We start from the raw sequence: 22,653 nt of genomic DNA on the forward strand, positions 1-22,653 counted from the left end.
CCTGAACATAAATAACCATTATGCAAATTGAACGAAGGATGTCGGAACAGAATTCTTAATGGGTGTGTTACTAAAGAAAATATGAAATGGATTGATTCTGAAACCGAAAATTAAGTAGTTTTGTATGGTGAACCAGTTCATTATGAAGGGTATGAGTAAACAAACATTATCAACTGTTTTGATTTATACCACCATTAAAGCATTTTTTCTTGCCTCATTTAGAGATCTTATTATACTAGCTAGAAAAGAATGGAGATGCATTTTTTTTCTCAGCACTCCTTAGATCAATCATATCTTTCATGCGTCTTTTGTCCGGATATAAAAATCCGACCAAGGGCAGGTTTGGAAAATGGTAATGAGGAACACCCAAGAACGTATTTTTATATCCAGACCTAAAAAACAAGATTGATCTTTTTCCTAATATAGGTTAAATTATTGATTTGAGTAAAAATTGATGTAGAAAACACATTTTTGTACATTTAACCAAATGGTTTCTGTGAATTTGTTCATTGACATCATGATGAATTGTTATTTTTTGTTAAATGTTGACGACAAATGATTCTCTGAAACAGCACTTTTTTTAAGATGATTTTTTTGCACTTTGTACTTATAATTATTGTTAAAACATGTATTCAGAAACACTCTATTTAATTAATAATCATGAAAAATAAATATTTATAAACTATATAATAAAAGATATCTGAAGTGGCCCGTTGTTACACCTGTCTCATCTGGCATTGGGGATGCAAGACAGAATATTCCATCACGGTCATCATCACTCAATATGTCTTTCCGGTATGCAAGAAAATAATGAATTGAAAGTGACATTCTTTTACAGCAGAGACAAGTTGGTGGTGTTTACAAATGCCTTACTTTTATGATGGAGTTTTTTAAGCTTCTGTTAAAATATTAAAGGAAATTTTTGCAACCTGTAATTACTCTTTTTTTCTTTTCGTGTTTAAATTGCAAAAAAAAAAGAATACTTTTTAATACAAACATACTCGACAAAATGCATGAGAATTGCAGTGTATTTTCTGACACCTGGTGAGATACAAAAAACAGCAAAGAAAGAATGTAGAAAATATGTTGAACTAACAAAATGCCTTGATATAAAATAATAAAGTTCTGTGCTTGAGAAATTAATGAAAAATGTCTGACCACATCCATAGTAAACATCAAAGCATTTACCTGTTCATTCACTGGCCATTAAGCTTTGTAAAAAGTAAATTGTAACAAATTGTTAAAATTACAACATTGAAAATATTTTTTTAAAAATCCAGGTTGGTCGGCTTGATGTAGGTTTCGGCAGTTAACTAAACTAAGGTACAATGTAGCACACAAGACTTGAGAAAACAATTCTAACTCTTCTAAAAAAAGTCCTACTTTAATATTAAAGGCACATAAGCTGTAATTTTGGTAATGAAAGGATTAAATATATTACAAATTAAAATTTAAAAAATCCACCGGTGGCAGGGATTAAACTCAGGTGCTCCAAATCTGCAGGCAGTCACCATAACCAATATGCCGCATACACCGCAGAGATAATTGATTATCATAAGGTTTATGTAACGTATAAACACAAATTGTAAACTTCACAGAATTTGCAATCATTGCAGTAAAAGTAGTAACAAGAGCTGTCACAGTAAGTGACGAAGGCCCACAAAGTGCCATCTAGTTCAATCGATTATTCATTTACTAATATGCCCACATTGAGGAAGAGCTATCATAAACTTTAAGCATATGCTAGCCCAAATGATGGTTAACGTCAGGTGTGGATGAGTGATGTAGAAAGTGGTAAGGACATGGGTCTTACACCTACAATGTCGTTTTAATGTACCGAACACATGTACAAAGTCATTTTAAAATATCTCTTACAGCCTGGACCAAACCAACTCTATCTGTGTGCATATATGAAGCATTCCATAATGATTAAACTCAAATTACTCAAATTATGACCTTGTACTTTAAGGCAGGGATGTTGGTCTTGCACAAGACACATTGCCTTAATGTACCAAACACATGTCCCAATTAATTATAAATCCCTCCATTCATGACAAAGTAACAGCCCATGTGTGGATACCCTATGTGCATATATGCAGCATTCCATAATGATTAAAATCTGTTTGACGTTAAACTTTGAAATACAGTCATTGGTCTTGCATGCGACACATAACCTTGATGTACTGAACTCATATGCTAAGTGATTTTAAAATCCCTCTGTTCATGGCAAAGTAACGCATATATGCAGCTTTCCATAATGACAAACCTGTAATTGTGACCTTGAACTTTGACTTAGGAACTTGGGTCTATAGGTACTGATCGATTGTACCAAGTAGCTTTAAAATCCCTTTCTGCATGACAAAGATACAGACTGGACACAGAAAACCGGATGAATGGACGGATGGTGCGATTTAAATAATTATGCCAAATATAAGGAGCATATTTATAACTACCAATGTTAATATTTATGTTCCAAAGTTTATTAAACAACTAAGTTATCTTTTTTGTAGCCAATTCGGCTATAAGTCAGAGGATTAATACAAAGCGTTCAGGAGTCCTACTGCAACTAGTAACTTATTTCTTTTTAACCAAAAATGTCGGTCTAAATAGAGTATGTGCCTTTAGTATCATAAAATAATTCTAACAAAATATGTTATGTTTTGGTTTTGATTACAGACCGTTTGTTACTGTCAAAATCAACATAACTCACATCTAGGGCTATTACACAAAAGGAGTTTTATTGAAAAAAGGCCAGATAAGCAAACATCATTATTCACCATCTAAAAGTAGTACAGTAATCAAAACAAGATATGAGCAAGCAGGACTGCCAACACTTGTCCCTTTTTCACAGGAGCTCAAATGGCACAACTCCAAAACTATTATAGACAAATGTATTCACCTTGCTGCACTTATTATCACTTGAACTAAAATTCAAGTTCTTTTTTTTTTCTTTTATATCTTAAAAAGTAATCGTTACTATATCATAAATCATTTATTTTTGCTTAACAAGGAGGATGACACCAAGGCTATGATAATATCATATCATAACAAAAACTCAAATACAGGTGAGCTATATTTCTCTGGGGTAACACATCTAGATTAAATCAATACTCCTTACACATCAAGATCAAATCAATACTCATCTTTTTAATTCAGTTACCTGATTTGCCTGCTGAGCTAGGCCTAGGTCCTGATTCAGAAAACTGAGGAGCAGGAGGCATCTGACTTATAGACCCCCGACTAGACGGGCGTTTTCCGCCGCTGATATCTGGCGTACGTGGAATCTTAGGCCGCGACCCAAACGCAGCTTCATATTCGGGTTTCTTGATTTTGGGCTTTGGTGTGATCTGTCTGTTAGATTTCTGGCTGGTTGGTCCTGTAATATGCAATCATAGTTTAATCAATTACATAAACACAAATATATGCGAGACAACTAAAATAAATTGCATGAAATAAAAGCAATTTAGGTGTTTGTGAGTGGGAGAGAATACTTTTCTCCCTCGACATTCATGTCAATGAATCATTCTCTTCATAAAAATATTTTGCATAACAAAGACTCATTTTAAAACTACAATTTTAACACTTAAACAGAATTTAGGAAACTTTCAAACTGCATAATGGATATTAAAAGTATCTGACATCAATAATCTTTTCTACAGTAATTCGCCATTCATCCATTCTTAGATTATAATTTTAACATTTTTACTTATGATAGGTGGTCGATGAAATAAATCAATGATTTGGTCTGTTACTGACCCACTACGGAAAAATGGGGGGTCTATGAAATTTAAAGGGGGACTCGGCTAACCCCTCAATTAATAATATTTGTTCTCTACACATCAAACCCATTTTAATGGATACCAAACTATCATAGGGTCATGAGGCATTTAAAAATAATAGAAACTGGGCATTGGACACAAGTAAGATACTGTAAATCAATTATATATTTAATGGTTTTAACTTACTAGATCCCCTCATCTCATTCTCCTGGGTACTTGGGCGGCTGCCACTTCGTGTAGGAGGTCGAATTGTGATGTCCTGAAACATTGGAAACATATGTAAGGCCAGTCCCCATTGATTCTATCTTTTGCCTTAACTGGCTGGTTGGTCTCAGTCTAGTCTTTTGAGAAACCACATAAACAAATAAATCAAATTATGGCAAAGATAACTTCATTTAGTCAACTAAATGCAAAAACTTCATAATTGTTTCTATGCACATATCCAGTTATAGATCGTAAAATAGTGAGGCAAGTCCAGAAGTATATCATGCACAATATAAAGATTAAACTTATTAATATTATTAATGACACAAGAATTTTAATAATCTGCTCACGTTTATTTCTGTCTTTAAGATGACAGCATTTCCAAGAGTGATTCATAAATATACATGTGTCATCATACATTCAGAACTTTATTAATGTCCTGTTGTGAAATAAATCTTCATAAAATATGGAATTACATCATATCTTTGTCAGGATAATAGGCCTAAATAAAGGTATGTTTCTGGTTACATGCCCAAACAGATTTGGGTAAGTAGGTAGTTTTTTTTTTTTAATAAGACATGTTAAATTACTGTCAAAGGGACATATTCCATCAAATGGAACAAAAAACTAATGCACCATTAGTAATAAATCCTGTTGTGAAATTAGCAAAGCAGCCATATTTTCGCACAAACTATTTCAGATACTCATATTCTTTTTGTGCAATAATAAAAAATTGAGTCGGTGGCAAATAGAAAATGTCAGTTGGGTAACCGGAAACAAACCTTTTCTTTTTAAGGCCTTACTATGTCTGCGCTCAACAAGAGAGTATAACTAACAACAATATTACCTTCATGCCCGTGGCTGGTCGGCTGCCAGCGACACTTGGAGGTCGTGACAACTCTGCTGCCTTACGCTGACTTGGAGTTACTGGCCTTTGTAACGGGCCATGTTGTGACATAGCCGAGTCTGTATGCTGTAATGTCACACAATTCAGTGAATTTTCTATCCGATTAGAGTATGTGTTTCAAGAATGTAAAAAATAAAACTTAGCATGGCATCAATGTAAAGATGTTTTATAAACCTAATTAAACCAATTCAGAGTATTTTCAATCCAAACAGAGTATGTGTTTCGAGATTGTAAACATTCAAACTTTACATGGCATTGATGTAAAGCAGTTTTATAAACCTAACAATAAAAGGAATATAACAGGTATGAGCTCAACAAAAGCTGATGTAAAGTTGTTGATTACTTAATTGAACTTCAATGCAGCGTGATAAAGCAAGTGTGCAAATGATTTCCTTTTTTACTTGTTGAAAAACGTGGGGTTAAAGCTTGTACCATTTCCAAACTTAAGTGAATGTGTATGTTGGCTTCTTAAAATCTGATAATTGTGAACAACCCTATTACTGTTTGCAAATAAGTTCAGCAAAGTGAACTCGTGAATCAGCTAAAACAAGCATGATTATCAACTTCCTCGCAATGAAAAGACAGTCACTTTGTAACTCCTTAAAGCCATTCCGTTTATTACAAAAAGTGAGGCTACAATTGATTTGGCAGGTTAAAGTGAAACCAATGCCTGCCCCTTAACAGTTAGTTCTATGTTGAAAAATACACGCAATTGATGACGGTCACAGTCGGCTCTCTTTGGTATGTGGCTTCAGTTCTGGAAAGACTTGATTTGGAATCCACATGGTGTATTTGAGCAGAGCAAAAGCCACGATTATCCAATGCCTAAAAATCCTAAAACCCTAAGTTCATTTGGAAACAGTAGTATTAACTAACCGAAATCCGTTTTAATAGAGACAGAAATAGAGACGGAACACACTGTGTCTGTTTTGAAAATGGGGCTTAGCAATGGCATATTAAGATGCATGTGAAAGCAAAGAAAACGTGGTGCTGTACCATCATCTCCAAAACAAAAACAAACAGGAGTGGCGCAGAGTAAGCGTAGACACTCATCTGTTGTGTTTTTTCTGTCAAACAAGGGACATCTCTTAAATATTATAAAAGCATTAAATCATTACTATTATTATTAGAACTTTTTCTGTACATGTAAGCATTGCCTCCGGAATGCTGAATACCAAGTTTCATTTGAATACCTTGAACAGAGAGCCAGGGTGTTTCAAGTTTTGGCACAACGACACTGACATTGATACTTTAACAAAAATCACACTAAAGCTGTCACAGTACCACATTTTTTGACAAGCTAAAAGTATCTCCATTTTTTTAAGGGATTTGAGGATACTAAATTTTAGTGCCGCAATCCAAACAAAATCAATCTCAAACTATTGTGCGTCAATTTTCTTCCTTAATACATGTAATAAAGACAACAGAAGAAAGTGTGCTTTAGATTATCCCTAACAATCGTGCAACGCAATTCCTCCTTACAATTTGCAATCAAACACAAAAGTTGTTCGCATTTGAACTGCCTCAGTTCTTTTCATACCAGTAAATCATCGACCACCCTGATTTTCAGGGAAGTCATCAATTCCGCAGCCTTCAGTTGACCCGGGGTCACCGGTCTTTGTAGCGGGCCAAACTCGGCTGATAGCATGTCTAATGGCTGGTAGTGGCAAACATGACACATTTATATCATCCTTAGCTTATAACATTCAATTTTGCTAATTCACAGACTTAATTGTCTGTCCATTTATATGTAGCTTATCCGATGGTCAAAACTCACTAAATATCATAGTTTTTGACCTAGACCAGGTAAAGACACCAATTCCTAGATAACATGAACTGTTTTTTCCTTCGGAAATTCAGATATGCTTTATAATTATATGATTTTGAAAAAGATTACATTCAGATAAGGGTATCTAGACTACTCACCCTTTTCTTTGTTTTCACCCCAGTAATGTATTCAGCCAGTAGTTTCTCTCCCACTTGTTCATCACCCTCTGCACGAATAATTTCATCCTTGTCCAAGTCAACTTCCATCGCATCCTGATCTTCCTGTTAATATGGAGGAACAAAATTAGTAAAAATATTTCTCAAGTCAGCACTGTGCTTAAAAATTATTTTAGCCTATTTCATTCCTTATACATTATATAAGAAGTATACAAGATTGATATTTGCAGCATAAAAATTTACCAAGTAAAACATTTATTCAACTTCTGTTGTTGTTTTTTCAATTATCAATTATCAAACAGCAGCATTTGTTGAAAAAAGTTATCCCTTCATGCAGCAAAGAATAGAGACTTGATTGTAAAACTGTATAACTTCGAGATGAAGGGTAATAGTCTATATACTGACCTCATCCTCGTCATCATCCTCATCATCAGACTCATACTCGTCCACCACCTCAGCTGTGACAGAAAAACACACTTGCTATGTTAAAAAAGCTTTCAGTTAAATCATTGAACATGACTAAATAACTTGCCATTACTGGGAGATCTCCAAAATTAATACAAGCCTCCTTACTTCATAGGCAGGATTTAAACTACATATTTCTTTAAGCTTAATGATGACAAAAGCTGACAGCTTATAGACTGACTCTTAAGTCTGTTTCCTGGGAATAAAACAGTTCTGCCACCCATTTTGGGATGAGAAAGTACCCCAGGTGGGGAATGAATCTCATTTCGTCTGTTAGATGCGGACACCAAGACCAGTGGTTGAAATAGCACAAGCCTGCAAGCCCTGCACTGGTAAATTTCCAGGCTTGCTCGAATTCTGGGTTTTATACAGCAGGGCTTGTTCAAAAAAGTAATGCCAAGCCTAAGTGTATGAATTCAGACTTGTTCATCCAAAAGACTAATTTCCATGACTGCATGACCACCCTCATCTTTGTAGGCAAGGATTAGGGCTTATGTCAAAGGCCACCTAATTTTTCAAACAGTAAGTTGAAAATGTCATAAAATAAATAAAGAAAGTCCCATACTTGAGTTGAGTTGTTTGATGATGAACTCAACCTGTCGGTTCATGTCTGGCTGGTCCTCCTTGATGAAGCAGCGAAGGATCTCCTCCATACCCTATACAGGAAATATATTCATAATTTATAACTCTACATCCTTCGTCTACAACATTGCATGGTTGCAACTATTTAAAATGGACAACCTCAGAGAATGTCAAAATAATTCTTCAATCCTATTTACACTGCCCCAATGTTTCAGATTTGAAGTTTCTCGGTCTAAAATTTAATCAAGCATGAAACTTTCATGAAAATATCTTACTTATTTAAAGACTAAAAATATGGATTTAACAATGCAATTTTAATCCTCAAATTCTGCGCTTAGCATATATTAAAAAAAAAACACATTTATTATGGTCTTAAATCTTGTTTGGCCAAATTAAGGGCTTAGTGCAAGATTTCCTTCTGTTTTCATATGGAGAAAAATCAGTCTTGCACTAAGCCTATGAAATGTTACCCTACCATTGCTTTTGCCTCTTCCCTGAGTGTGGAGATGGCCAGTATACTGTAGAGGGCGCCATTCACATACGGCCGAATCTGGAACACAAGTGAAAATCTTCGTCAAAAACTTGAATTGAAATAAACTCAATTGCTCTCATATGAATTTTAGTAACATTATTGTTCTTTTTGTACAATTGTATTGGTCTAAATTATCACAATACCGCAAGTTCGGCTCTGGTAAAAAGGTTTCAGAGCTTTCACAAATTCTGGATTTAATATAGATGCATCAGCAGGGTTTGTTAAACTTGTGTTGCCAAGTACTGGTTTAAGATTTCAGTCTTGTTCATGCAAGTCAAATTTTGATGACTGCTTTTGGATTACTCATGATTCTTGCACACACCTTAGGGAAACAAACAAACCAATATATTTATACATTAATATATATATCAACTGTTTTACATTGAAGAATACCCTAACATCACTTGGACAAACAAAGCATCCAAGTGTTATCCATGGATAAGACATAGATGACCAAGATGTCTTATAGTAATTAAACCTTGTTTGATTTACTGACTGCACTAACCTCTTGATTGTCATGTCCCAGAAGGTCACTCAGAACCTTTAATGTTTGATTTGCGTTGGGCGCACATCGCTTTTTACCTGAAATGTGGAGGAAGATGTGTTACACATGAAAATGATCAGTCATATAATGGCAGTATAATCCAATCAACACGGAGTTTGATTTCATTCAACCATACAATTACCCTTTAAAGGGAATTATTTCATCAGCACATAGTTGCACATGGTTGACCATCTCTAACAAACAACCTCGGACAAGTGACCAAGTGGAGCTGTGGCACTACTCTAAATGTCATTCATCGCAGGTCTCACAACATTTTGAGTACAAAATTACTCCTTTGGCAAATATCCCATTAACTGGTGGGGGCAAAATCACCCCTTTGGCTTCAAAATTTAGTTCAAGTCACACTTAGGGATTTGACAGGGTCAAGCCATAATGCAGCCGTTTTTAGACGAGGGCAGACCTTTATAAATTTTTCAACATCAGCGTTACCAGGTGGAGCGAGACCCAAATTCGCATCATGTAAATTATTTCCCAAGAAATGTGTGAGGCTTTTTTCTCTCAAAAGACAACAAGAAATTACTCTGGTAGATCTAAATCATCAATAGCATGCAACATCACAGCACTTAAATACCATGATAGCTAACTTGAAGCATTTTACATTATTAACCAAGTTCTAATGTCAAGGGTCCATGAGAAGAGACTCTATTCTCCAGTGTATAGTCAAACAGATAAGAGAGTCTGCAATTCACTTTTATTTTATTTCTTAGAACAAACATTATATTACTAGATTTTATGATTACATATAAAAACATACCAGAGGTCCTAAGGCACAGGTTCATGAGAAGAGCGACACTATACTCCAGTGTGTAGTCAGACAGAGAGTCGTTGTCCTCCAGCACCTTCACCAGCCATTCTATCAGACCATTATCTATCATCGCACTCTGCAGCTGACGTCTGAAAAGTTAATATGTTATTTTTCTATTGAAAATGTATCACTCAACTAAGGCCATGGGGTGCAAGAGAGCTTAGTTTGTGGTCATTGCACCTTTAATTTTGATTAAAATATTATTTTGTTTTAACTTATTCCATATTGATAACAAGAGTGTCGCAAGAAGATGTATCATCAGTTATAAACAGACAAAACAGTTGGACTAAAGGTCAATCATGTAATGTTAAATAATGTATAACAATGGGCTCATTTCATTTGAAATATTATTCTGTTTTAAGTTTTAGATTTTAGGTATAAACAAGTTAAAATATAATTTATTAATTCTTTTCAATTGATTTCTTCTATGTAATTCTATTTTCAATAGGGAATACAGCCACATCGCAATTATCAATTTTGAGATCATGGGATCAATAATCCGTGACCATGAATGTAAACAAATAATGATCGGCAATACTTCATCATTTTATCCCAGGCCAACTCTCATCGTTTATCTGTGTGGATAAAGGGCACAACTCAACAACAATTTAAGCCAGAGTTATGGGGCTTTCCACCAATGTGACTATTTTCCATGACAACAGGGGTACAAGTCTGGAGTTCAAGCCCATTATGGGCACGTTCTCCTGGCCTTCCAGGGACCTCAGAAGCCTATGACACTAGGTACTATTTTAGACACTGACACATTTTATCTTCAAAACGAGCTAATTCTGTCATTGAAATACACCCTTGTACATGAGATCTCACCTCAAGCTGAGTTTCTGTAGGGCCCCAAGGACCATCTCCCTGGTAATGGAGTCCTTATCTTCACTACGAAGATTGTCCATCAATCCCTTAAACAGGTCCTGGTTCTGGGCTAGATATGTACGGCCTGCAATGTTCATGAACATTCTGTTATAAGTACATGTGAGAAATAACGGTCTATTTTTTACACTGGCCATTTTCTGTATAAAAGTAATTTAACATAGTAGAAAAAAACAAATGTGTGTGCTTTAATCTCAAAACAGGAGCTGTTTTAGGACAGCCCGCTCAACTTAACAATTATTTTAAGAACATATAATCATGTTAATGCTTTGAAAAGCTGAACAGCAAACAACGTTAAATTGTATGCAAATATACAATTTTATATCATATAATTACCAGAGCTTAGAGATGCGAAAGCGTTGAACAACCGTGCAGCACACTGCTTCACTTCCGGATCACTAGAGGTCAACAGGGAAAGCACAGAAACCTGGGTGGCACACAAAAACAAGCATAAGTCTTTGCTGCAAAATAGTTGAAATAATGTTTTTTTGAAAGTGTTTACCACAGCTTTATCACTAATTTTTTTTAGGTTACACTATGTATACAAACAATTGATTGAAGGAGAGAGTTCTGGAGAGACAAGTTTATGAACAGAGTCAGTAACACCAAGGATAGGACACAATGCCAATGATATGACAACACCAACGATATGACAACACCAACGATATGACAACACCAATGATATGACAACACCAATGATATGACAACACCAACGATATGACAATATCTCAACCTGTTTTATCCCTAAAACAGACATGCTTATAAAACAAATGAAAAAAGACATGGACATATTATTGACTACCTACCCTGTGTTTTCCCGGCTGGGCACACCCCAACAAGTCATGCTGTATAAATGCTGTAATAGTGCTGTCCCTAGTCAGTGGACTTGCCTGGGTCAACCTCTGAAAAGTTACAAAATAATGGGATTTTATTAGAATTTGAATGTTTGCCATCCAATTAAGTCTTAATGGAAACAATCTTTTGGGAAATATAACTAAAAAAATACATTGAAAATCTGAAAACTAATTTGGTCTGGTTTCAACAGTATAGCAGAATACTATTTAAGATATACTACAGATAACAATTAATAAGACAGTTTTTACTAGTGTAGTTTTAAACCACTTCATCTGCTAATGGTAAGGTAAGCTTGATCTTGCCACACATTTCTGCACACTTAACATACAAAGTTACATCAGCTTGATCTTATAGCATTGAACATATATTCAAATTTGTGGCACATCGTAGTGAAAAAATGGTTTAGACAACACTGTTCACATTTAGTTTCCTATAAAGCATAGTTTCTATCAGCTTCCTTAACACACGAGTAACAGTCAACCAGAACATTTCCTGCCAGAGTCCATGCTAAGCACTGATTAAATAAATCATTATCAAAGCGCATTTTGTGGATAAATCCCTATATTACTTTCAAACTGTTCATCTTAATACCCGTCTATCCTACATACCCATCTAAGGGCCTGCAGCAGCAGACATTTCTGCCTGTCAGGGGTCCGATGCAGGTCCTGTTTTAGGCGATCATAATCCAGCACCAGGCTCAACTCCTCTGGGTTATCTAGCTTGCTCACATTTCTGGGAATTTAAAATATGAAGTCATGATAGATAGCATTTCATGGGATGAGAGCGAAAAGATTTATCTGATTCTTGTGTAATGTCATTAAGAAGCTGTCCATTTTATCCCCTCTATTGGTATTGCTGAGGAAGAAATTGTGTTTACAAACCAATTTACATCATCACATTAAAAGGCATTTAAAAATGATGAGAATCAGGATGATAAAACATGAGTACAACAGGCATAGCAACATATCCCTTTACAAAAGCACCAAGGTATGAATAAGTTTATCATTTTGTACTGGAATTTTTTTTGAAGTGAACTACACAACTAAGATTTTTTTCAATCATTCTGTTGCTGTTTTTCTTTTTGAAATTGTGTGAGCAATAAACAGTCTTCTATATAACTGTCTGTACCATTTAAAACCACTAAATACAATTGCTTACCCCTGGTGGACGGACTGTCTCAACATGGCCCCAGCTGTCCCCGGTCGCTGCAGGTCTACTGATTGCCCCATATGGGCACTGAACAGCCTCCCACACAATTGTTGGAGGTATTCTGGGCTTATCTGCAAATAGATAGTTGTTATTTAAGATGGTCCAAATGTCATTAAATACAGTATTTCCTCAAAACAAGCCTAAAAATGTCAATGCAAGCTAGTATGAGGCTATGATACGACACTTTATATGGTTCAAATAATAAACACAACAAACATGTTGCTGTCTCATCTGTGTCTCCCCATTTAAAATAGCCCATAATTGTTTCCAAGTTAAATCATATCTGTTAATGAATACAGATATATATATATACCGACACTATTTTTAAACTTTAAAATGGGATTTATGTGGTAGACAACTGTAGTATAATTAGAATCGGAAAAATGAGCATAACTGCAGAAGATGCATGGGTCATAAGCGATGTGATTCATCAGTAAGTAGGATTAAGTGCGCTGTACACAATGATGTCAATTTTATGCAAGTTTCTGACAATTTCCTTTTTATCTTGTTATTGTATCATCTGGTGTCTAGCCCCTTTAAAAGCAACATATGGATTACATGTCTAGCACAATCACTTCATCATCAAGATTATAAACAGATCTGACAAAACATGACAAACAGGGATGGACATAATTATGTCTCCCAACTAAACTTTATACTGAGAGGCACATATTCACATGTTCTGGCCTGAAGATGTTACTGAAGAAATATGATAAGGGGCTAGATTTAAATGATAAACATTTTTAGGGTAGTATTACACATGTTGTATACCTTGTCTTTCGAGAAAGGAGCATAAGAGAATTTCTGAAGGTATTTGCCAAATGAACACTTTAACTTACAGTTTTGCCCTGTACCGTCTGCTCCAAGGCATCAACAAGATCAGCTGTGATCCCAATCAGACTATGGTAGTCTGCCTGAAATTGTAGACAAGTGTGTTAGGCATTGTTGAGCTTGTATGGCATTTGTAGAGCTTTAAAGGCATTTGTTGAGCTTGCAAGGCATTTGTTGAGATTGTAAGGCATTTGTTAAGCTTGCAAGGCATTTGTTTAGCTTATAAGGCATTTGTTGAGCTTGTAAGGCATTTGTTGAGATTGTAAGGCATTTGTTGAAATTGTAAGGCATTTGATGAGCTTGTAAGGCATCTGTTGAGTTTGCAAGGCATTTGTTGAGCTTATAAGGCATTTGTTGTGATTGTTAGGCATTAGTTGAGTAAGTAAGACATTTGTTGAGATTGTAAGGCATTTGTTGAGCTTATAAGGCATTTGTTGAGTAAGTTAGGCATTTGTTGAGCTTATAAGGCATTTGTTGAGCTTATAAGGCATTTGTTGAGCTTGCAAGGCATTTGTTGAGATTGTTAGGTATTTCGACTTGAGCTTGTAAGGTATTTGTTGAGTGCATAAGGCATTTGTTGAGTGCTTAAGGCATTTGTTTAGTGCGTAAGGCATTTGTTGAGTGTGTAAGTCATTAGTTCAGCTTGTTATTAGTATGGTATAATGTTTGTTAAAGTATAATAAATCTATTACAGAACATGTGTTTAAATAACATAAATGAACATTAGGAATTTTAGTATAAAAGTAGAGAAAAGGATTGAAAACCGGGTTAAAATCAATAATAATTCAACATGCCATTTTGATTATGTGATAGAAATTCAAAATTCATTATTTCATCCCTAATGAGAACTGTCAAAAGTCACCTCCTATATTGCTGAAAATTGATACTATTTAGACCAATTAAATATTCATAATTGAGAGCATATATTCATAGGAAAGATACTTATATATATATGTCAATTTATCAATGTACCTGAACTTTATTATGGCGTTTAATGTAGGACATGGTTTTCCTCTCCGCATCAACCAGCTGTTGCTGATACGTTTGAACCTGATGAAAGTGGTCTGGAGCAAAAGAATGGATATGTAAAAACATTCACCAGTTAAGAGATAAATCTGCAAAACACTAGACAAAACAATGTTTTATGTGTCCAAATTTCACATCGTTATCTTAACAATTTTTCATTTTTGACCAACATATAACAGTGTCTGCATATCATGTGATAAACTGTGTCATAAATGCAACGTCAAAAGGCAATATTTTGCTTCGAATGAATACTTTAAACAAAGATTACTTCACTATTTTTTTACCATTTTAAATGAAACATAGTGCAGACTACGCCCCTTATGGAGCCCTGCCTTCGGTCTTTTACCAGAGTTTGATTAAGAGTTTAGTTTCTTAAAACACTTCGACAAACCTTTTCAAAATATGGCTGTCTGACGGAGCACTGTCAAAACATTATTTTGGAAACAGGTTGTCGAAGTGTTTGATGAAACTAATCACCTTATCAAACTTCGGAAAGAAAACAAATGCAGAGCTCCTTAAACGGCATAGACTGCCCTTTGTTTTATTTAAAATGGTGTAGTACAAGAAAAGTTATCTTTATTTTAAGCAAAATGTTGCCTTCCGACGTAGCATATATGGCGTAATTTATCACGTTGTATACACAAAATGTATAAGTTTATGCACAACAACACAGCTGAATTTTTCAATGCAGGGGTGTAGAAATGTTTTGAAGTAGCAGGGAAGATCCCAAAAGTAGGCGGGTGGGGGGGGGGGTAGTCTGGGTGTCCTTCCCCAGTTAGGGTCAAGGGGCCAATGCCCCTTGTGGGATTGAATTTAAGCCCTTTTTAACCAAAATTTCTAGCGTTGAACTGTTCTGGTGCATGTTTATTTTGTAACAAGGAAACAGGGAAACTTCTGTACTTGAATATGATAGTGAATCTGAGAACTACCCCACTGATCTGAGTTTTACCCCACCCCCACCTCCACCCCCGACCAGTGAGGGCCAACCAAAAGACAACCAAAAGAAATAACAACCAAAAGAAATATCTGGACACTTTGTGACGTTTATCAAAAGCGTACGAAATTTCGCCAAAGGTACATGTAAAATTCATCAAAATAATGGATTATTTTTAGCAGTGACATCACCGCAAGCTTGTTTCATTTTGTTAAACATCCGGATAACACGCGTATTCAAAAAGGAATGTTGCGTAAATGGTAATAGGACTAACAGAAGGACAGACACGCTCATGTTGCAAACTTACTACACTTTTTGGTGTCTGGAAAAAAAAAATTCTTTTTTTCACCCTCCATTGCTTCGCTAATCATAAACTTCAAAACATGGGGGATGCGACTAATGAGGTCATGTATTGAGCCAATGTTATTGTATTCGGAACGCTGGGCCGTCTCCGTGGCCTTGTGGTTAAGCGTCCGCCTACGGAGCGGGAGGTGGTGGGTTCGATCCCGGGCCGCGTCATACCGAAAGACGTTAAAAACTGGTACAAGTAGCTCCCCTGCCTGGCGCTTGGCATTTAAAGGGTAGCGCTTGGGAAAGTGGTGTACTCAGTACTGGTTCTACCCAGGAAAGTTGTATCCCGTGTATCGATGCTTTACACCGAGCACGTTAAAGAACCAAGAGGTCTCTTCTCAAAGAGCTAGGGTATCGCACCCTGATTTCTTGTATCTCACTCTGTTTCTTCAAGTCTTCCAATGTCTGGATTTAACTGCGAATTGCTGTCACTTCTATCTCATGTCACTTATGGCATTTAAAAACACAATTTAAGTCGTGATGGCGTCATGGCGGGGTCAAGCCATAATGCAGCCAATGGGCGCGGGCAGACCTTGATAAACTCAAATAAACAAACAAAACAACGGAATGCTAAGAAACCCAAACCTAGAACTTGAAAACATCCCAGAGGGGGATGCGACTAATGACGTCACGAATCGAGCTAATGGTGCATTGTAGTCCGAATGCGTGGAAACCAAAATAAACAATACCATCAATCAGGGTTTTAAACTTATGTAAACATAAAAACATGACAAAAAATAACTGATTTTATTTTTGATGATGCGGGGATAAATAGCCGGGTGAAGATGCTAAAGTAACCGGGTTATTTTACCGGCTTCCGGCCCATTTCTACACCCCTGTCAATGACATGATATTAAGAATAATAGACTATGCAACAGTTCCAATTGTCTTCTTAAAAAGCTAACAAACTACAAATCATTATTCCTACCTCTTCCCTCAGTTGGTGCACCTCGCTATGACATCAGTTAAAGAAACAATTGTCTCCCACATAAAGCTGCTAAATACACTTGTCACAAAGCACTTGCAGTATATGTGGTTTATTTTCCATGGGCAAGGATATGGAATGTTAGCCTCTTTATCATATAAAAAAATGGCATTCAATTATGTAAATTATTGCATAAAACTTAAATTTTGAAGAAATTTACTAACATCACACTTGCAGACTTGTACTTATTTGAGCTACTGTAAGGGAACTTCTTCTATGGTAAACCTGGATTGTTTGTCAAGACTTGGCCAGGTGGAAAATACAATCGGCATTATATAAAGCTTGTCATGAACCTGGTTTGGTGTAAAAACGTGGCTAAAAAATGATCCAATTCACAAGAAAAAGATTAATGTAATGGTTCAAGACAAAATGCAGGCCATATATGAATATGCTAAAAATGTACCTACCAGTGGGGCTTTCAGATCAACAATCATACAACAAAATATCGTAAATTCAAGAAATTCAGTTGATCACTAAAGAGTGTCAAAAATCAAATTCAAATAGACATTCTTTGGTATTTCTAATTTACTTATTAATTTCAAAATATCTCCCATGACAACGGGGGAAACCAAGAATAAAATATTGAAAACAATCTACGCTTGTTGATAAGATGGCCGGTGTTCCCATGCCTGATAAAAGGATACATAGAGATCAAAGAGTCGAGGCTGTGGTGTAGACTTGAGGGCCAGGGTAAGAAACTTCTCAAGTCGCACCTCTAGATCCTTTGTCCATATGTCCTGAAATATGCATAATGTCATCTCAGTTTAAATTTGGCCCCACAATGTTACTTCCCTTAGTTTCAATTTAAAGCACAAAGTTACCCTCTACTTTAATAGTTAATTTCTGTAAATTATCTCCATTAAATTTAATTATGTACAAAGTTCCTCTTATATCTCTTCACCACATGACGTCAAATTACACACTAGATGCAGATATTGTTACAGTTTATGCATTGCCAATTTCAGCATTGTTTTCTTTTTACTCATATGATTTTAAACGAACTGACTTTAATAATAACCCATATATTGTTTAAGAAAACAAATTTATGTATTGAATCCTCTCTACATCCATTTGTTTGCCCAAGAGACTGGTAAATCTCTCCATTGGTTAAACAGGTATGTATATTTATATCAGGGTGAATTGTTGGCATGTAAATTAAATTACTTAGAATGGCTTAATAACATTCAATATAATACACACTTATATCCAACTTGAATAGTTTAAGTTATCATGTAAAAAGGGGTAGAAAGCCCCTGGTGACTCACAGTGAAGAGCTCCTTGTATGATGGATGGTTCCTCGGGTTAGGAACAAAGGGAAGGGCGTAGAATGGCAAGAATTCTGTTGTCTGGCTCAGGGTTTTCCCCTTCGTCTCCAGGAAGTTTTTAAATTCCTGCATGTTCTTCTCAGCTAATGCCTGAAATTGGATGAATGTATTGTACAGTGGCAGTCATCAAAATTAAGATTAACTTAATTATATATTCCGCTGCTGATGGAGGCATGACTTGAACAGGTAAGGTGGCTCTTAAGAGAAAGACCTCTCCTTTTTACAAAATGTCTGCACTGTGGAACCATCAAGATGTTCATCATGGTCATCACAGTATTTTGGTAACAAAATTTCAGAGCATACCCAACCAACAGGTGTGGGTGCAGGTGTGGGTAAATCTCCCTATCGCACAATCGTCTTCAAGCCATTTTTACATGAAGCCCTAATGATGTGAGCAAACCATCATGATTTGAAGACTGACTGACTTTATTGATCTCTAATACTCACATCAGATTAATTCAAACATAGAGATAACTAATGTTCAAATTGCCATTAGTATGTATGTATTTTATCAATTAATAACAAACCTGGCCTTTGGCAAACTTGATGGGGTAGACAGCAAAGTATATGTTCAGGTAAAACTCTATTTTCTCCGCCACCGAGTCATTTTCCCGTACACTTTTGGGCAAACTATCGGCCCAGACATCGAAGAATTTCTTCCGCTTTCCATTGTGGAACAGCTCCAACAATTCATTCTGAAATGATAAGAGATGTTGTAAAAAGAAAAAGAAGCTACAGAAAATGAGTTTTTCGATTCTCATCTATTGTTTGAAAAGATGGTAACAAATAAGTATAAACATACCAATAATTACTTCATTCAGTTTTTGTTTTGTTATTATTTGTTGAAAGAATAATTACTTTAAACCTTGGATACTCTATTGCTAAATCTGTGAAGTTATTGTCCCTATCACATTGTTAAAATGAATTAATTCAATTTGCAACTTTAGTGAATACGTTATGTGCATTTGATGGGGATCAAGCCTCTCTCCGCATTCTAACACAGCACTATGAAAGCGTTCTTATTAGTGAGAAAGGGTTGCTAGAAATCTGCTACCCAGTACAACCCAAACTTGAAACATATTTTGATATACTGAAAACAAGCATAATATATTAATGATCCAACCTGCGCAGCTAGTTGTTTCTGGGAGATAGGACCTTTACTGTCCCCTGATGACAGGGGCTTCCCCTTGCCCGAGATTTCTTTATCAAAGTTCTGCAGGGTCTTGTCAAAGCCTCCAAAGTCAAGGTACTGAAATGTATGTGCACAGCATTGGTGCATGTATACAGTTCTTAATTGTTCTCAATAATAATGAATAAGAACCAGCTTCTGGCAAATATAACCAATGTGAGGTTTTAGTGCATTCAAGTTTGTAAAAAGTAAAAGTGTAATTTTCTTGTTAGCAAATGATGTTGAATAAATGTTATAGATTTATGTGGAATTTCTCTCCAAGATGGGGCTGCTACTTTGAGCTTTTTCTTTTAGCAATTTTTGCTGGGTCATTACAGTAATTACATTGAAGTCACGTAACAGAGTTGCACACAGAATGAATGATTGTGTCATTTATTGCATATAAAGCATTTTGCTATCAATAACATTGAATTTAGACAATATTTAATGGAAGTGAAATATGTGGCTAAAACCACTATAAAATTTTACTGGAGAAATGCTTATTTTCCTGTCAGATATCACTGATTCACTCACTAGGTACAGGATCATTTATTTTACAAGGGATATACATGAATTACAACACTAGTGCGCAGAGCTATATTCTGATTTTTATATTAAATAGCATGAATATAAATAAAAAATACCATTATATTTGTACCATCTATATGTAAATGCACTCTAAATGACAAAATCAGGACAGTCACTGAAATTGAAATCAACAACACTGTACTGATAATCTTACCTCTCGAACGATGGAGTTCAGTTCACCCTCAAACGCAACCACAGACAGACTTCCAGACATGGTGTATAATTTTACACTTGGGTTTGTTTACCTGAAATTAGGTATCATGTAAGCGCTACAATAACAGTCATTAGTGGTAAATAATGGACCTGCCACCTTCTCAAAGAACTAGATTTCAACTTCAAGACCAATATGAATTTCACGTTATTGTTGAACTGGTCAGAATTCACAAATGCCTTTACGCATACAGACACTTATAAACCTCTGCAATATGAAAGGCTTAAATTTGTAGTTGCTGCAACTTGTAGTGGGATCAAGACAAATCGGCCCCTTACCAAATCGGCCTACTACCAAATCGGCCCCTAAGACGTTTCGGCCCTGCCATTTCGTCCCCTTAATTAAAATGACTCGAGACGTTTCGGCCCCTTAGTGATTTTCAACAGAGACATTTCGGCCCCTTAAGTTTATTTTATTTTTTATCTTGAGTATAAAGTAAAACATTGTAGGTCTTCTTATAAATGTAAATGAGATCTGTAAATAAGTTGTAAATATCATATTTAAATTTACAAATAGACAAATATGCATGGAAAACAATGATATGACTGATTTAAAAAATACCCTGATTTTTAAAATAAAATGTTAGAAAATCTAAGAATTTTTATTTGTTTTAACTGTTAATTATTAATTGATCATTAAAGACTTCAAAGAAAAATTGTCTTTGAACCATGCGTTCTTTGCAAGGCAAACTGTGGGTGTGAAAAAGACATTCAAAAACGTGTGAATGAATAATTGTCTTTAATTTGTTAATGTTATTTACAGTTGATTGGTATTATTCTGTAAGTGTGAGAAATAGCGGTTGGGAAAGTCGGAACAATCCTTGTAGACGTATTTATAAGCTTGTAAACACAAAGTGTCACAATACCAACGCCTGATACCTCTGTGGAATGACAATTCGCCATAAGACCGTCTGTCTAAAAACACCTTTTAAGCCAGTATGGTTTTGCATACGTATTCAATATAAGATTAATAATAGTTTTTTTTCATCCTTACCTGATTTGAATATAAATTACTGAATTTCATAAAATGTATAACTTTCTTTCCATGTGTTTGTTTTTTATTATTAAATTGTAGTTAATAAGAAGATGTACTGTATAATAGTTCTTATAAAATATCTGTTCTCTTCTGTTCATAAATCATTATCCATCAATATCCATCTTAAAAGGCATCTGGTGTTTGGTCAAGACTGATGTTAGACAAGGGACATGTCATTATACATATTATTAGCAACATAGTTGTGTATAATATTTAAAGATTATTTAAAAAAATAAGTTTAAACATTTCTTCTTCAACTCTATTTCGTTTTATAAAAATATCTCGTGAAGAAATCTTTACATGTTTTCAAGTGTACAGATATTTTCTTTAAATCTATTTTTATCTATACCTTTGTATGCATGTATACAGTATAGCTTTGTCTATTAAAATAAGGGCCGAAACGTCTCGGTAATCAGGGGCCGAAACGTCTACGTGATGGGGACGATTTGGTAAGGGGCCGAAAAGGTAACCGTTTGAACTAGGGGCCGATTTGGTAAGGGGCCGATTTGTCTGGTAGCCCTTGTAGTAAACAAGCATGCTTACACAAAAATGTCACTTAAAACCAACAGAAATAGATCTTTTGAAACAATATTGTTTATGTTACACTAACACTAAAACAGTTATTATTCAACACATACAAAATATCTTAAACAAAACTGATGTTAAACGAACGGCAAGCTTGTTTGTTGACTTTTTTCTACAGTGGAATTGTTATTCTATTTTACAAGAAATAACTTTAATAAATAAGTGATGTCAAATTTGGCATTTTAATTTTGTTTTTATCTATATGGATTGATCAAATTAAAAAATGCCATATGTTACAAAGTATGCCCAATACTGCAATTTCAGCAATACAGTAGACACAACAATTTTTACGGCATTTTTTGTTAATCACTTATCTCCTTTTTGCATCATTACAAAGGACATATCGTGATTAATTTGAACTTTTTCGTGTGATTCACAAGAGAAACAAACAGGTTCATCTTTATTGAACAAATAAGCAATGGTAAAAAGACGTCCAGTGTAAATAAGATGTCCTATCCGAAACGTGTATCCGAAATGCATTCTGATTAAACATAACATTGTTTGTTTTTATATATATCAATGTATACACACATAAAGTCGATGTAAACTATTGTAAAATTGTGCCATTACCATATAAATTAATTATTTGGACATTATTCAAGTAGGATTACTGACAAAAAGACTAAGATGTGATATAGCTTGTTTGTTGTTTTGGAATCCAGTAAATAATGATAAACGCTACCGTACTGTACACGGCATTTTAGGTCAAAGTGTATGAAATGTTTTAAAAACAACAAAATCAGCGCAAAGGGTAGTTGAATCTATTAATTCAGTATATAATAATTAACTTCTTCAATCACAACATTATGATAATACATTTGATGATATTAGAATTCTTAAAATAATATATTTCATAAGTGTTGAAGGAGGCATTTACTCTCCATC

At 35.1% G+C, this 22,653-nt stretch overlaps 1 protein-coding gene across 4 annotated transcripts in view; it reads right to left on the reverse strand.

The window, feature by feature from the left end:
• Nucleotides 1-22,440, reverse strand: part of LOC128203051 (lisH domain-containing protein ARMC9-like) — a 35,430-nt gene extending 12,990 nt beyond the window's left edge. The window contains exons 1-25 of one of the 4 annotated variants that reach the window (XM_052904304.1): nucleotides 22,339-22,440; nucleotides 20,092-20,182; nucleotides 19,305-19,430; nucleotides 18,709-18,876; nucleotides 18,122-18,271; nucleotides 17,501-17,593; nucleotides 16,800-16,824; nucleotides 14,533-14,624; nucleotides 13,569-13,643; nucleotides 12,679-12,800; nucleotides 12,129-12,252; nucleotides 11,472-11,567; nucleotides 11,002-11,092; nucleotides 10,609-10,732; nucleotides 9,733-9,872; nucleotides 8,919-8,995; nucleotides 8,357-8,431; nucleotides 7,865-7,955; nucleotides 7,240-7,292; nucleotides 6,817-6,939; nucleotides 6,431-6,547; nucleotides 4,831-4,956; nucleotides 3,966-4,038; nucleotides 3,161-3,376; nucleotides 1,189-1,211 (exon numbers count right to left, since the gene is read on the reverse strand). In XM_052904304.1, coding sequence (XP_052760264.1) covers nucleotides 1,207-1,211; nucleotides 3,161-3,376; nucleotides 3,966-4,038; nucleotides 4,831-4,956; nucleotides 6,431-6,547; nucleotides 6,817-6,939; nucleotides 7,240-7,292; nucleotides 7,865-7,955; nucleotides 8,357-8,431; nucleotides 8,919-8,995; nucleotides 9,733-9,872; nucleotides 10,609-10,732; nucleotides 11,002-11,092; nucleotides 11,472-11,567; nucleotides 12,129-12,252; nucleotides 12,679-12,800; nucleotides 13,569-13,643; nucleotides 14,533-14,624; nucleotides 16,800-16,824; nucleotides 17,501-17,593; nucleotides 18,122-18,271; nucleotides 18,709-18,876; nucleotides 19,305-19,430; nucleotides 20,092-20,151 — 2,442 coding nt within the window. In that variant the 5' untranslated portion in view covers nucleotides 20,152-20,182; nucleotides 22,339-22,440 and the 3' untranslated portion in view covers nucleotides 1,189-1,206. Of the gene's footprint in view, nucleotides 1-1,188; nucleotides 1,212-3,160; nucleotides 3,377-3,965; nucleotides 4,039-4,830; nucleotides 4,957-6,430; nucleotides 6,548-6,816; nucleotides 6,940-7,239; nucleotides 7,293-7,864; nucleotides 7,956-8,356; nucleotides 8,432-8,918; nucleotides 8,996-9,732; nucleotides 9,873-10,608; nucleotides 10,733-11,001; nucleotides 11,093-11,471; nucleotides 11,568-12,128; nucleotides 12,253-12,678; nucleotides 12,801-13,568; nucleotides 13,644-14,532; nucleotides 14,625-16,799; nucleotides 16,825-17,500; nucleotides 17,594-18,121; nucleotides 18,272-18,708; nucleotides 18,877-19,304; nucleotides 19,431-20,091; nucleotides 20,183-22,299 lie in introns of all 4 variants that reach the window. The other 3 variants (XM_052904302.1, XM_052904303.1, XM_052904306.1) reach the window with 3 other exon arrangements.
• Between the last annotated feature and the right edge of the window lie 213 nt (nucleotides 22,441-22,653).

Source organism: Mya arenaria, chromosome 9 (assembly GCF_026914265.1).
Source record: "Mya arenaria isolate MELC-2E11 chromosome 9, ASM2691426v1".
NCBI lineage: Eukaryota > Metazoa > Mollusca > Bivalvia > Myida > Myidae > Mya > Mya arenaria.